Source organism: Myotis daubentonii, chromosome 6, assembly GCF_963259705.1.
Source record: "Myotis daubentonii chromosome 6, mMyoDau2.1, whole genome shotgun sequence".
NCBI classification, from domain to species: Eukaryota; Metazoa; Chordata; class Mammalia; order Chiroptera; family Vespertilionidae; genus Myotis; species Myotis daubentonii.
The window spans coordinates 4,028,506-4,044,946 of NC_081845.1; the positions used below are offsets into that span (position 1 = coordinate 4,028,506).

General features: G+C 41.2%; 1 protein-coding gene across 3 annotated transcripts in view; it reads right to left on the minus strand.

Moving 5' to 3' along the window:
* Positions 1–16,441, minus strand: part of WTAP (WT1 associated protein) — a 29,599-nt gene that overhangs the window by 10,162 nt on the left and 2,996 nt on the right. For all 3 annotated transcript variants that reach the window (XM_059699914.1, XM_059699913.1, XM_059699915.1), the window contains 4 exons: positions 12,293–12,330; positions 6,358–6,413; positions 3,720–3,778; positions 1,449–1,576 (listed from right to left, as the gene is read on the minus strand). In XM_059699914.1, the coding sequence (XP_059555897.1) occupies positions 1,449–1,576; positions 3,720–3,778; positions 6,358–6,413; positions 12,293–12,322 (273 nt within the window). In that variant the 5' untranslated portion in view covers positions 12,323–12,330. Of the gene's footprint in view, positions 1–1,448; positions 1,577–3,719; positions 3,779–6,357; positions 6,414–12,292; positions 12,331–16,441 lie in introns of those variants that run through there.

Genomic DNA, 16,441 nt, shown 5'->3' on the forward strand with positions numbered 1-16,441 from the left:
AAAGTGAAGAGGGCCGAAACCGGTTTGGCTCAGTGGATAGAGCGTCGGCTTGCGGACTGGGGGGGTCCCAGGTTCGATTCCGGTCAAGGGCATGTACCTGGGTTGCAGGCACATCCCCAGTAGGAGATGTGCAGGAGGCGGCTGATCGATGTTTCTCTCTCATCGATGTTTCTGGCTCTCTATCTCTCTCCCTTCCTCTCTGTAAAAAAAAAAAAAATCAATAAAATATATAAAAAAAAGAAAAAGAAAAGAAAAAGTGAAGAGGGACAAGAGACTTTTGTGGAAATGTAGACAATCTCTGCACAGGAAGTAAAAGAATGAGAGAAGAAATAGGAATAGGATTGTGCCCAACATTAGTCCCCAGTGACCAGAATATTGCCTTATATATTAGATTTTTATAAATGTGTTGAATGGAGATTACATAAAACTCAAGAAAAGTTCAGATTTTAAAATTAGAAACAGTGACAGAGCTTCCTCTACTTAGTATAACTTACATATACCAACACTAAATTTAAAAAAAGGCTAACACTGTTTAAGACAGCATAAAATTGAATCTAAATTCAACCACAGCTAAACCATCAAATATGTCACTACATTTTAGATATATGTAGACATGATACAAATGAAAGCTGCAATAATGAAAAAGAAAATGTGGTAGAAGTTGCTGACACATCAAGGGGTAAAGAGAAGAAACTAATCAGATGGTTCTTTTTAAAAATATATGTATTTTTATTGATTTCAGAGAGGAAGGGAGAAACGTCAATGATGAAAAATAATCACCGACTGGCTGCCTTCTGCACGCCCCCTACTGGGGCACGAGCCTGTAACCTGGGCATGTGTCCTGACTGGGAATAGGAGAATTGTGACCCCCTGATTCACAGGTCAATGCTCAACCACTGAGCCACTACAACTGGGCCACTGACTGATTCTTGTATGTGCCGAGCGGGGGATGAAACCCATGTACTGGGACGATGCTCTAACCAACGTCAACGAGCTACCCAGCCAGAGCACAAACCTATTTTAAATCCAATGATGACAGGCTATGTACTGAAAATTTACATTTTGCTATTTATATCTCAAAGCATGTCTAACTAGCAAAATGTGAATTTATAATTATTATTTTTTTAATATATTTTATTGATTTTTTTACAGAGAGGAAGGGAGAGGGATAGAGAGTTAGAAACATCGATGAGAGAGAAACATCGATCAGCTGCCTCCTGCACACTCCCCACTAGGGATGTGCCTGCAACCAAGATACATGCCCTCGACCGGAATCGAACCTGGGACCCTTGAGTCCGCAGGCCGATGCTCTATCCACTGAGCCAAACCAGTTAGGGCTGAATTTATAATTATTATTAAGTATATAGAATTAGCTAAGTACTAATTAACACATGTGATGTGGACTAAAAACCAATTCCTCAGAGAGTGAAAGCATTTGAAATACTTACAGTACACTCTTGCATCTCTTGCTCCTTGGTTGCTAGTCGCATTACAAGGATGTTTTCCCTTCGTGCAGACTCTTGTTGTTGTTGCTTTAGTTTTTCTTCCGACTCCCTTAAGCCAGTTACATCATTAGCTGATGATTTAAAAAAAAAAATTTTTTTCAAAACATGAAATACAATTTCAAAACCAAACGAACTAATGAAATGAAAGTTCTGATTGTCTTTGTCAGGATAATAAAAACCAGGGTAAAAAATTCACCAAGTCTTTAGTTTCTCTCTTAACTACTTTTAGAACAAGAAAGCTTGTTCCCAAGCACAGTGCTCTTTTAGGAGATAATGGTGCTATAGTGGTCCAAAGCCACCTAATATTAGATGGAATTACGTTGTTACAGTCTAATCTGCTTCAACTTCATACAGGAAACTTTTGTATTTGCTTATATTATACAGTATTCAGAGTCCTGGTTAGGACTGATTTTAACTTATTCAATACTAGGGGCCCGGTGCACGAAATTCGTGCACTGGGTGTGTGGGGGGGGGGGGGGAGTGTCCCTCAGCCCAGCCTGCCCCCTCTCACATACTGGGAAGCCCTCAGGCGTTGACCCCCATCACCCTCCAATCGCAGGATCGGCCCCTTGCCCAGGCCTGAAGCCTCTGGCTGAGGCGTCCGGCCCGGGCAGCGGGGACCCACAGCTGCATCGGCCCCGTGATCATGGGCTTCTCTTTAGGCCCAGGCAAGGGACCCCTAGCTCCCGGGACTGCCAGCTTCAACCGTGCCCAGCTCCCATCGCTGGCTCCACCCCTACTTCCTGCTATCACTGGCCAGGGTGGCAAAGGCACCTGACTCTCCAATCACGGCTGGGGGGCAGGGCAAAGGCGGCCCCAGGGCCGCCTTTGCCCTGCCCCCCAGCTCTTAGCTCCCCCCTGGGTTTCCGATCACTGTCAGTGGCAGGGGGCTTCTTCCTGCTTTCCCTTTCGCCTCCCTGCATTGTGCCTACATATGCAAATTAACCGCCATCTTGTTGGCAGTTAACTGCCAATCTTAGTTGGCAGTTAATTTGCATATAGCCCTGATTAGCCAATGAAAAGGGTATCGTTGTACGCCAATTACCATTTTTCTCTTTTATTAGTGTAGATAATAAACATGTCTATAACGGTACAGACAATTTTTTTTTTAATATATTTTATTGATTTTTTACAGAGAGGAAGGGAGAGAGATAGAGAGTTAGAAACATCGATGAGAGAGAAACATCGATCAGCTGCCTCCTGCACATCCCCCACCGGGGATGTGCCCGCAAGCCAGGTACATGCCCTTGACCGGAATCGAACCTGGGACCTTTCAGTCCGCAGGCCGACGCTCTATCCACTGAGCCAAACCGGTTTTGGCAGGTACAGACAATTATTACATCAAGTTCCCATAATGTTCATAACATCTATGGATTATAATATAGTTTTAATTGAAATTTCAGGATACTAAGCTTTCTGGGCTTGGAAAACAATATTGGTTTTTATTTATTTTTAATATGTTTTTATTGATTTTTGAGAGGAAGGGAGAGGGAGAGAGAGAAACATCAATGATGAGAAAGAAGCATTGATTGGCTGCCTCCTACAAGCCTCCTACTGGGGATCAAGTCTGAAACCCGGGTATGTGCCCAGACAGTGATATCTTGGTTCATGGGTTGACACTCAACCACTGAGCCACACTGGTTGGGCATAATATTGGTTTTTATACTCACAAATAATGTTACTCTCAATGAAAAGTGCAGACTAAAAAGGTTTGATATTATAAACTTTGTTGGTATTTTTAGCAGACTTTGAAAAATCTGTAAAAAATATAGCCATATCCTATTTTTATGATTTAAGTAATAATTAAGTTACAATTTAAATAAATTTATTACTACTTCTTTGTGCATACCTAGACTAATAACTCATGCTTTAATTCAAATTCCTCTGTGGAAGGTGTTAGGGACAGATCTAGGAAAGTGTAAAGTAGTTGTGAGTTTCCCTATCCATATTCTCTCAGAATTTTGTACATAATTCTGCTAAAATAGTCATGCTATTATATTATTGCATGTCAGTCTTCCCCAATGACTGGGAACTCCCCAAGAAGAGAGATCATGTGTCATTCACCTATTTCCTAACACCCAATATAGTGCCCATAGCTCTTTAATGTTTGAATAAAAATTACATTTGCTTAGCAAAACCAATTATTCTGAATGTCTATAACAATCTAAAAAGAGATATTCGCATGGTCTTTAGGAAGCTACAACTCAAACTTACAGTTCAGATCTGTGTACTTGCCCTCCAAAGCTTGCACATATGCTTCATACTGTTTCCATCTAGTACAAAAATAAATTCGTTATTAGTTGTTAAATTGAAATTGCTTTATTAAGAAACTAAAAAAAGTCATATCTGTAAACTTACAACTTAATGGAACTATGTAAAAGGAAACAGAGAGAAGTGTTTTCTCCTGAGAACTTACCAAGTGTGTGTCTCTGGGTCAGATCACACACCATATAAGACTTTGTATCACTTATGTTCAGCTCAATGCCTGGATAATGGAAGCTGAGTAAAAAACCTACGACGACTTTCAGATATGCTTTCCACCACAAACAAAAGGCATCTGATATAATAAAAGTCTAATATGCTAAGGAGGCTCAACCACTAGATGATGTGCACTGACCACCAGGGGGCAGATGCTCTGACCAGTAGGTTAGCTTGCTGCTGGGGACTGGCTGATTGGGATTGAGCAGGACTGAGCAAGATAGGCCAGAAACGCCCTGGAACCCTTCCGTGTCCCTCCCCGGCACCAACTGCACCAGTGGGGTCCCTTGGCCTGGCCTGAGCCCTGTTGTGATCCTGGACCCCTCGGGGGATGTCAGAGAGCCGGTTTCGGCCCGATCCCACAGGCCAGGCCGAGGGATCCCACTGGAGCACGAATTCGTGCACTGGGCCTCTAGTATAAAATATGCCTAATTATAAGAAGCTGCAGGTTATCTTGGCTCTTTTGTGAAAATACCATGTGACTCTCTCAAAAATAATATTTATTTTTACTTGTAAAAAAAGGGGGGAGAGAAAATACTACTTTTCCAGTCTATTTGTAAAGCTGTATCAACTTGCATAAACACTATATTCTGTCAGAGTATAAGAAGGCCTTTCTTCCTCATTATATTCCCCTACCCACAAAACATAGGCTTATATTAGCTGCTCTTGCAATGATTGCACATAAACAACAATGCTTTTCCCAGTCATATGTTTAAGCAACTGCTAATGCAAGCATAACTTGCCCTGAATGTCGCTGTCTTGCTTACTGAAGAGCTATGTTTTCAAGCCACTCTTTAGTTGCAGCTAATCAAAATTTAATTTTAGAAAATCTTTTTATAATCTTAAAAACTTTGACAGGTCAGCTATAAGATTTACTATTACAACACAATGACCAAAAAATACCAAGCTAATCTACCTTCCATATAAAGACTACTGTTCAGCCAAGAGCATGTTATTTTTATGGCCAAGACAACCTAGGGTACAAATCAAGTGCATTCAATATTTGGGGATCAATAAAGGTCTCTTGTGGTGGCAATATAAGAACTATTTGTTTTAGAAGAATAGAAAAATATAAAAAAGTCAACAAAAACATCCTTATCAAGAAGCCAAAAAGTACAGACTAGTTAAATAAGTAACAGTTGACTTAAAATCACCAAGAGAATTAATGAGGGAAAAACTCATGAGAATTCCCTAAAGAAAGAATTTAATCTGACTTCAAGAATATCCCCCACCCACACACACACTCAATTAAATCAAGAAAAAGACTGCACATACTAACCAGAGGAATTATCTAAGAAAGGATGAAAGGCAAGGACGGTCTCATATCAGGGGTACAAAGAGAACAACAGGTGAGTGGCAGTATATGATAAGCAAGTGCCTACCGCAGCAGGGAAGGACAAGTGTTCTAGAATACTAACGATTCAAAATTTATGTGGAGGAAAATAAAGGGTATGCAATGGAAAAAGTGTCCTATGCATGAGATTATGCAAAGGAAGATAAAGAGAAGTCCACAACAGAGTAAGTAGAACGAGTGGGAAATTATCAGACTCTAGGAAACAATAGAACGAGTAACCTGTGTCTATCTTAAAAAACACCTCTTCTCTAGCCGATTAAATTTATTTAGTCCTTCAAGTAAAAATTCTGTGAAATTTCTAGAGAAAGTTCAATGACCCTGAAAAATATTCTTTTATTTTTACCTAAAAATGTCATGTAAAAACTTATCAACCATAGTAATAAAATGCAGAAAGAATATATTTAAGTTATAAAACACAAAACATGCGATTCTTTTTCTGATTTCTTGCATTTAAAAGAATGAATACCATAATGCTGCATTTCTCAATCTATTTTTGCAATACAATTATAAGATAACCCCAGAAAATCAGAGCTGGAAGTAACTGTTAAAAGTAATTTAATCCAACTCCTTTAACTCCAAGATGAGAAAATGAAGGATATAGAGTTAATGAGCCGACTAAGGTGCCTTAGAAGAAAGAGTAACTTGCCTTCATCAGTAAATAATGTATTTCTTCCATAACTGAAAACATATCCTTTAGGACTATAACTTTTTCGCATATTAAACAGGAAAGGAATAACTACATTAAACTAATTTTTGCAAGGAAAAAATTCAGGTTACCTATTAGTCTAGAATTTACCCAGACTAGTACTTTAGATCTTTAAAGTGTTATGCTTTCCTCAATGATTATTTAATAAAGAAACAGGCCATAAAAAGCACATTTCAAAAGTACATTAAATGATTTGAATATGTATGCACATTAAAAATAAAATACCTAACAGACAAAAACTTTTTAGTATAGAATTACAATATAATGCTCTATAAAAATATTTTTATATTTTGAAAAATAAAAGAACATTTTACCTTAAAATTAACTCATCTCGTGCCATAACTTTGAAGTCTGTCTCACTCAGTCGAACCTATAAAGAGAATTGAAATATGAACTGGGTGCTTTTCCTAAACATTTTAAAAGTACATACCACTGTTGCTTACACTTTTCATATTTTATGAAGATAGGATAACTTCTAATGCCTCAAGCGCTGGTTTCTAATAGGAATCCCTTTATCACTAAGACAGTTCTCAACCTTCTGGCCCTTTAAATACAGTTCATGTTGTGAGGCAACCATAAAATTATTTTCGTTGCTACTTCCTAACTGTAATGTTGCTACTGTGATGAGTCATAATGTATTATATCTGATATGCAGGATGGTCTTAGGCGACCCCTGTGAAAGGGTAGTTCAACCGCCAAAGGAGTAGTGACCCACAGGTTGAGAACCGCTGCACTAAGACATTCAAAGCCCTTCCAAAAGGAGCACTATACTGAGACATATGAAACATCTCCAAGCCTGAGACTTAGAAATGGTTCAGTATCCTATATAATAAAAGGCTAATATGTAAATTGTCCCCTCGACTGGAAGTTCGACCAGGGGGCAGGGCTGCCCGCCAACCACCTGGGTGGGGCTGGCCAGCCAACCTCCTGTCTCCCCTCCATCTGGCCGTCCCTCTCTGATTGGCCCCAATCGGGGCGGCTAGCCAGACCCCGCCAGTGCACAAATTCGTGCTCCAGGTCTCTAGTATACTATACTTAAAAAACACACACATAACTCTTATTTTATTGTAAAGTATTTTTAAAAAAGTAAACCATTTATCTTTAAAACGAGAGGCCTGGTGCACGAAATTCATGCATGGGTAGGGTCCCTAGGCCTGGCCAGCAATGAGGGCCTTCCAGCTGCCAGCCAGGGCCTTCCTTTGTTCCACGCTGCCCCCTGGTGGTCAGCGCACATCATAGCGAGCTATTGAACTCCCGGTCTCCCAGTTGAATTCCCTAGGGGACACTTTGCATATTAACCTTTTATATATATATATATAGATAGATGCGCATCATTATTAGGGACATGCAAATTAAAACCCCAATGAGCTATCATTACACACCTATTAAAATGGCTAAATAAAAGATTGTGGTAACAACTCCAAATGGTAGGTAAAGATGCAGAATAAGATTGCTGGTGAGAATATAAATGGTATGGCTGCTCTGAAAAAACAGTTTGGTGGTTCCTTTTAAAACTAAAAATAGTGCCGAAACCGGTTTGGCTCAGTGGATACAGCGTCGGCCTGCGGACTGAAAGGTCCCGGGTTCGATTCCGGTCAAGGGCATGTACCTGGGTTGCGGGCATATCCCCAGTAGGAGATGTGCAGGAGGCGGCTGATCGATGTTTCTCTCTCATCGATGTTTCTAACTCTCTATCTCTCTCCCTTCCTCTCTGTAAAAAATCAATAAAATATATTAAAAAAAAAAACTAAAAATAGAGCCAAAGCCGGTTTGGCTCAGTGGATGGAGCGTCGGCCTGCGGACTGAGGGGTCCTGGGTTCGATTCCAGTCGGGGGCATGTGCCTTCGTTGTGGGCACATCCCCAGTGGGAGGTGTGCAGGAGGCAGCTGATCGATGTTTCTCTCTCATCGATGTTTCTGACTCTCCGTCCCACTCCCTTCCTCTCTGTGAAAAATTAAGGAAATATATTTTTAAAAAAAACAAACTAAAAATAGATGTGCTAGACAACCCAGCATTTGAACTCTTAAGCACATATCCCAATGAAAATGTATTTTCACACAGAAACTTGTACATGAATGTACAGCTTTATTTGCAAAAGCCAAAACTTGGAAACTACCCATACTTCAACAGGTGAATAATTAAATTATGATACATCCACACCATGGGATACTAAAAACAGACATAAGCAATTTGGATAAGCCTCAAGAAAAATTATACTGGGAAAAAAAAATCTCAAAAGGATACATATACTGCATGATTTCATTTATACACATTTGTGAAGTAGCATAATTATAGAAAACTGCTTAATGTTTGCCAGGTGTTGGGGATTAAGAAAGAGGGAATGGATATGGCTATCAAGAAATGACACAAGGGAAGCTTGAGGTGATGAGTTAGTTAGCTAATCTGGTTGTAGTGTTGGTAACACTAAGTTATGTGAGATAAAACTACATAGACACACATACGCACTCTCTGCATATATAACCTGTGAAATCTGAATAAGCTCTGTGGAATGTATCAATAAGCTCTGTATTGAGTTCCTGGTTTTGATGTTACGCAAGATGTCAACCTTGAAGGAGGCTGGAGAAGTGTATAGAACATCTCAGCACATTTCTTTGCAATGTTTTGTGAATCAATAATTATTTCAAAACTAGAGGCCCAGGTAGGGTCCCTAGGCGTGGCCAGCAATCAGGGCCCATCAGAGCCTTCTGGCTGCTGGCCAGGGTCTTCCTTCATTCTGCACCGCCCCCTGGTGGTCAGTGCACATCATAGTGAGCGATCAGACTCCCAAAGGGACACTTTACATATTAGCCTTTTATATATACACTAGGGGCCCGGTGCACGAAATTCGTGCACTGGGTGTGTGTGGGGAGGGGAGTGTCCCTCAGCCCAGCCTGCCCCCTCTCACATACTGGGAGCCCTCAGGCGTTGACCCCCATCACCCTCCAATTGCAGGATCGGCCCCTTGCCCAGGCCTGATGCCTCGGCCAGAGGCGTAGACCCCCATCACCCTCCGATTGCCTGATCGGCCCCTTGCCCAGGCCTGACGCCTCCGCCAGAGGCATAGAACCCCATCACCCTCCGATCGCCTGATCGGCCCCTTGCCCAGGCCTGACGCCTCCGCCAGAGGTGTCAGGCTTGGACAGGGGACCCCCATCTCCCCCTGATCACTGGCTCTGGCCCCCACCCAGGCCTGAGGCCTCTGGCCCAGGAATCATGCCTGGGCAGGGGACCCCCATCTCCCTCTGATTGCTTGCTCCACCCCCCGCCCAAGCCTGACGCCTCTGACCCAGGCGTCAGGCCTGGGCAAGGGGACCATCATATCCCCCCAATCCCCGGCTCCGCCCCCCACCCAGGCCTGATGCCTCGGCCAGAGGAGTTGACCCTCATCACCCTCCGATCACCAATCACCGGATCGGCCCCTTGACCAGGCCTGAGGCCTCCGGCAGAGGTGTCAGGCCTGGGCAGGGGACCCCCAGCTCCCCGTGGTTGCAGGCTCCGCCCCTGCCCAGGCCTAACACCTCTGGCCTAGGTGTCCGGCCCGGGCAGCGGGGACCCGCAGCTGCAGCGGCCCCGCGATTGTGGGCTCCGCTTTAGGCCCAGGCAAGGGACCCCTAGCTCCTGGGACTGCCAGCTTCCACCGTGCCCAGCTCCCATCGCCGGCTCCACCCCTACTTCCTGCTATCACTGGCCAGGGTGGCAAAGGCGCCTGATTCTCTGATCATGGCTGGGGGGCAGGGCAAAGGCGGCCCCAGGGCCGCCTTTGCCCTGCCCCCCAGCTCTTAGCTCCCCCCTGGGTTTCTAATCACTGTCAGTGGCAGGGGGCTTCTTCCTGCTTTCCCTTTCGCCTCCCTGCATTGTGCCTACATATGCAAATTAACCGCCATCTTGTTGGCAGTTAACTGCCAATCTTAGTTGGCAGTTAACTGCCAATCATAGTTGGCAGTTAATTTGCATATAGCCCTGATTAGCCAATGAAAAGGGTATCGTCGTACGCCAATTACCATTTTTCTCTTTTATTAGATAGGATATAGATAGAAGATAAAGTTTTAAAAAACGGGCGTAATAGTCTAGCTCAGTGGTCGGCAAACTGCGGCCCCTTGAGTGTGGCTCTTCCACAAAATACCACGTGTGGGTGCGCACGTACAGTGATTGAAACTTCGTGGCCACTCAAGGGGCCAAAGAGCCACATGTGGCTCGTGAGCTGCAGTTTACCAACCACTGGTCTAGCTAGCTGAAATTACTTCGTAAATTGAGGAATATTGTTTTCTCTATACCAAATGATTATAAAGGTGAGGTACCTCTTCTACTCTAGTATAAAATTATGGCTATAGTCCTAGCCAGTTTGGCTGACGACAGAGCATCAGACTATGGACTGAAGGATCCCCGGTTCGATTCTCAGTCAGGGCACATGCCAAGGTGCAGGCTCAATCCCCAGTAGGAGGCATGCAGGAGGCAACTAATCAATGAGTCTCTCACATCACTGTTGTTGCTTTCTCTCTCTCTCCCTTCCTCTCTGAAATCAATAAAAACATATTTTAAAAAAATTATGGCTACACTATAGTTTCCCTTCTAACATATACTTATATCCTGCTTTCCCAAATTGAATTATAAATTCCTCTTAGAAATGTTACTTTTTTTAATAAAACAAAGTACGATTTAATGCTTTGGCACACATCTGACTTTGTGCTCTGTACCAAGGCAAGCTAACAACTAGAATATGAAGTCCCATCTCCACTATTTCTTTTTTCCTCCTTTCAACTGAATGTAATGATGGACACTGGTTAACAAAATCATACGGGTTTGAGGTGCACATTGCCACACATCATCTGTACACTGTACTGTGTTCACCATGCCAAGTCAAGTCTCCTTCCATCACCATTTATCACCCCATATACCCTACACCTCCCCCACCAATCACTATACTGTTGTCTGTATCCATGTGTTTTTTCCCCCTCAATCCTTCCACCTGCCCATACCACCATCAACAGCTGTCAGCCTCCTCTCTGAGTCTGTCTTTATTTTGCTTAATTCATTCTGTTGATTAGATTCCACAAGAACGCAATCATCCGATACTTGTCTTTCTCTGAATGGCCTATTTCACTTAGCATAATGCTCTCCAGGTCCATCCATGCTGTCACAAAAGGTAAGATTTCCATCTTTTTTTAAGGCCTAGTAGTATTCCACTGTGTAAATGTACCACGGCTTTTTTATCCACTCATCTACGGACACTTGGGCTGCTTCCAAATCTTGGCTATTGTAAATAATGCTGCAATGAACATAGGGGTCCATGTAGTCTTTCAAATTAGTGTTTCGGGTTTCTTCAGATAAATTCCCAGAGGAAGAATCTCTGGGTCATAAGGCAGTTCCATTTTTAATTTTTTAGGTAACTCCATACTGCTTCTCACAGTAGCTGCACCAATTTGCATATCCACCAACAGTGCATGAGAGTTCCCTTTTCTCCACATCCTAGCCAAGACTTGTTGCTTGTGATTTATTGATGATAGCCATTCTGACAGGTGTGAAATGATATCTCATTGTGGTTTTAATTTGCATCTCTCTGATTAGTAACATTGAGCATCTTTTCATTTGTCTACTGACCATCTGAATGTCCTATTTAAAGACGTGTCTATTCAGGTCTTCTGCTCATTTAAAAAAAAAATTTTTTTTGTATTGAGTTTTATAAGTTCTTTATAAATTTTGGATATTAACCCCTTATCAGATGTATTGGTGAATATGTTTTCCCATTTAGTGGGTTGTTTTCTCACTTTGCTGATGGTTTCCTTTGCTGTGTAAAATCTTTTTAGTTTGATGTAGTCCCATTTGTTTTTTTCTTTTGTCTCCCTTGCCTGAGGAGATATATCAGAAAAAATATTGCTACAAGAAATGTCCGAAATTTTATTATTACTTCTTTGTAACTGTGTGTGTGTGTGTGTGTGTAAAATATTGACTATACTGAACTAATAGGAATACAGAACAGGGGGATAATGAGACCAGAGGAAAAGGTAGAACCTAAGAACTAAACAGTTGTAACCTTTTTTTGAAACATATAAAAATAAATTTACACTACAATGAAAGGAATTTAAATTAGGAAAAAAGAAGTTAACTTATAGTACATTATATACCCATGATGCTATTATTATCATAGGCAAAGGAGTGAACATTAAACAAACACTCGAGATTTTGTGTGTGTGTGTGTGTGTGTGTGTGTGTGTGTAAATAAAATGCTTAAAAACTCCTGGAAAAACACACCTTTTTGGGAAGAGGTTCCTCGTTGGTCATCTTGAATCCTAGAAAAAGGGATAGAGAGATGAGGTTCAATTGATTTTTTCCATTGAAAGTAGGAACAAAAAATACTGGCCTTTTCAAACCAATTTATTAGTGAACTCAATTATGACCAAATCATTAAGGGTTCTTTTGACTTTAAAAAAATCTTTTGTTTTAGATTTACAGAACAGTTGCAAAGATATTACAGGGTTCCTGAAATTGCCACACCCAGTCTCTCAAGTTAACATCTTACATTAGCATTACTATTACATTATATTGCAACTATTAGGTTATTAAAAAAATTCTTTTATAAAAAAGTTGTTCTTTTTGAGAGATAATTTTTCAATGCATTCTTACAACTGCCCTATGAAAGACAAATCTTGCAGAAGTGACAATTTTGTGAAGTCAGATACTGACCTCAGGCAGTATCCCAGGCATCTTGCTGAATTGATATAGAAGAGTAGGACCAGTTGCTAAGCCTTTTCTTTTACAGCATTATGGTTAAGGTAGAAGCTATCATTGCCATAATTCACTACTGTACAATGCTTACATATAATATATACACCTTAATAAAAATATTCCTACACTAATCACATGTCACAATACTTTGTATCTCAAAATGTTTCTTTATATAATTTTATACAAAATTCACTTACTCTTGTTGCAAAAGATAAATTGAAGAACTACTCTCATTAGCTTTATATGCTTACTGAAAATACTTCTGGTTATGTCCCAATATTCAAATTTAACGAGGCAAGCTAATTTAAACTTATTGCTAGGTATCATTTATAATAGTACTAGAGGCCCGGTGCATGACATTCATGAACTGGATGGGGGGGGGGGGGGCAGGGAGGAGGATGAATGTCCCTCAGCCCAGCCTGCACCCTCTCACAGTCCAGGACCCCTCCGGGGATGTCCGCTTGCCACAGAAGTGGGAGAGGCTCCCGCCACTCGCCAGCTGTGAGCCTGGCTTCTGGCCAGAGCAGCCCTCCCCCTGTGGGAGCGCATTGACCACCAGGGGGCAGCTCCTGCGTTTAGCATCTGCCCCCTGGTGGTCAATGTGCATCATAGAGACCAGTAGTTCCACTGTTCAGTTGATTTGCATATTAGTCTTTTATTATAAAGGACAGCAATGAATGTCCCTTATAAACTTTCCCTATAGTTTATTTTACCTCCCCATACTCCAAATTAAAAATTTAACTAAATAGAAATAAGTCATGGTAATGTACAGCATGGTAAATATGTGAGAATGGTATTCTATTTTTCATATCACATACAATCCCAACTCTGTTAAGTCAAATACTCTAAACCAGCGGTTCTCAACCTGTGGGTCGTGACCCCTTTGGGGGTTGCCGACCCTTTCACAGGGGTCACCTAAGACCATCCTGCATATCGGATATTTACATTAGGATTCATCACAGTAGCAACATTACAGTTACGAAGTAGCAACGAAAATAAGTTTATGGTTGGGTCACAACATGAGGAACTGTATTTAAAGGGCCAGAAGGTTGAGAACCACTGCCTAAACCTTGACTTTCAGATTAGGAACATTGTGAAGGAATTGGGACATGTTAGAAATAATCGTAAATTGATCACATCATAAATTACTGCTTAATTCTTCCCTCTTTAATAAGCTTATCATTGGATGTCGCTAGCAAAAAGCTGAGTATATCACCCTCTCCAAGTTCATCTCCACAGAGGCCTATTTCTATTTTAGCTTTAATGTGCATTCACTTCACTAGGCTGTTTACCTTTCAGAACCCAGAAAGTTTGGCATTTACTTGCAATTGCCCATTTGTCCAGAGCTAAATATAATAGGTAAATATCAATAATCTATTGAATAAAAAAAACAAACCTATAAGACAATTATAGCCATTTGAAGTTTTAGCCATATTTAACTAGTATATAAATGTGTACCAATGTATGTCACTATTCTAGGTAAATCTTTCTAAAGGCTTTTCATCTTACTCAAAACAGTACATGCCAATTCCTTGCCCTTTTATTGAGGGTTATTTTTCTTCATTTCTCTTAGCGCGATCTGATATTTTATATAATTACTAGAGGCCCGGTGCATGAATTCGTGCACCAGTGGGGTCCCTGCGTTGCCTGCGGGATTGGGCCAAAACTGGCTCTCTGAGATCCCTGAGGGGTTCCAGATTGCGAGAGGGCGCAGGCCAGGCCCACTGCTGCACAATCAGGGCCAAGGGAGTACCGCGGGAGGGCTCCAGGGCATGTCTGGCCCATCTTACTCAGTCCCAACTGGCCGGACCCCAGCAGCAAACTAACCTACCAGTTGGAGCATCTTCCCCCTAGTGGTCAGTGCACATCATAGTGACTGGTCGACCGGTTGACTGTCTGCACCCTGGTGGTCAGTGCATGTCATAGTGAGCGGTTGAGCGGCATTAGCATATTACACTCTGATTGGTTGAAAGGGCAACCAGTTGACCAGACACTTAGCCTATTAGGCTTTTGTTATATAGGATGTTTCTCCCAGTTATGAAATAAGCTCCATGAGAAAACTTCCATTCACTGCTGATGCCTCAGTACATGGTAGGCACTAAAACATATGCTAAACAAGTGAATTTGCTTGTTACTATTAAATCATAAAAGGTGAGCTACATACTTGCATGCATATAAGCATAACCAATGGACACAGTAAGGGGATGAGGGCATGTGCTGGGGGGTGGGAGCGGCCAGGGAGAGGTCAATGGGGGGGAAAATGAGACATATGTAATACTTTCAACAATAAAGAATTTAAATTTTAAAAAGTGAGCTAAATGAACAAATCTAGTTTTCCCCCCAAATCAACCAAGATGACAATCCTGTAAAATTTTGAGTATATATGTGGAACTTAATATTAACAGGTATTGTGATAGAGCTCTATTAGTGACAGTTTGAAAACAGCTAAAGTTACCACGGTGGATAGGGAGTCTACCTGTTACCTAGTTACTGGGCACCAGAGCCACTCAAAATAAAATCTTAGTTATAAAACTTAAGTATTATGGATGCTGCCCTAGCCGGTTTGGCTTACTGGATGGAGCATCGGCCTGGGGACTGAGGGGTCCCAGGTTCGATTCCGGTCAAGGGCATGTACCTTGGTTGCGGGCACAGACCCAGTAGGGGGTGTGCAGGAGGCAGCTGATCGATGCTTCTCTCTCATCGATGTTTCTGACTCTCTATTCCTCTCCCTTCCTCTCTGTAAAAAATCAATAAAATATATTTAAAAAAAAAAAAGTATTATGGATGCTATTTAATATAGATTAAACATTAAATTCGTTATAAATGAGTATAAGTTTCTACAACCTGACACTTTGCCCAGGTTTATTGTTCATTCTTTTCTTAATACATAGTTACTCAACTTTTTATTCTATTAAAATAAAATTAATTGCAAACTTAACTAGCAATAAATATGCTAAAGTTTTTTTTTTAAAGGACATTTACATGATGGAGAAGTTCTACTAGCCCTACTTTTCCAGAACAGGGTGACAAACTTTGGAAAAAAAAAAAAAAAGGCAGCATAACCTGAGCCTCAGTTTCCCCATTTAAAAATGATTACCACTACGAAGGTTCAAAATTATTGTGCTATTTTTAAAGATAAACATTAGATTTTAGCATGGAGACTGGCACAAAATAAGCATTTAATTACTAGTTTACTCCTCATTAAAAAAACCCCACAAAGACCCTCAATCACTATTTCTCAAAAAGCCCAAGGGAGAATCGACAGGTTGACAATAACAATATTTGTTTCTAAGCCTCACTGTAGAATTTTTGGTGATCTCCAATTTTTAGAATTATAAACAGCGAGTTATTTTAATTTCTAACATTGGCTTACATCCTCTTATAAAAAGTTTGATGCTGGGTAGATTTTAAAAACAAACTGCTTAGAGGATATTTATATTTTTTTCTTTTTTAAAAATATATTTTCATTGATATCAGAGATAAAGGGAGAGAAAAAGATAGAAACATCAATGATGAGAATCACCGATTGGCTGCCTCTTACATGCCCTCTACTGGAGATCCAGCCCTCAATCCAGGCATGTGCCCTGACCTGGAAATCGAACCATGACCACCTGGTTCATAGATCAACGCTCAACCACTGTCCCACACCAGCCAGGCTGTATTTTCTTTACGTAC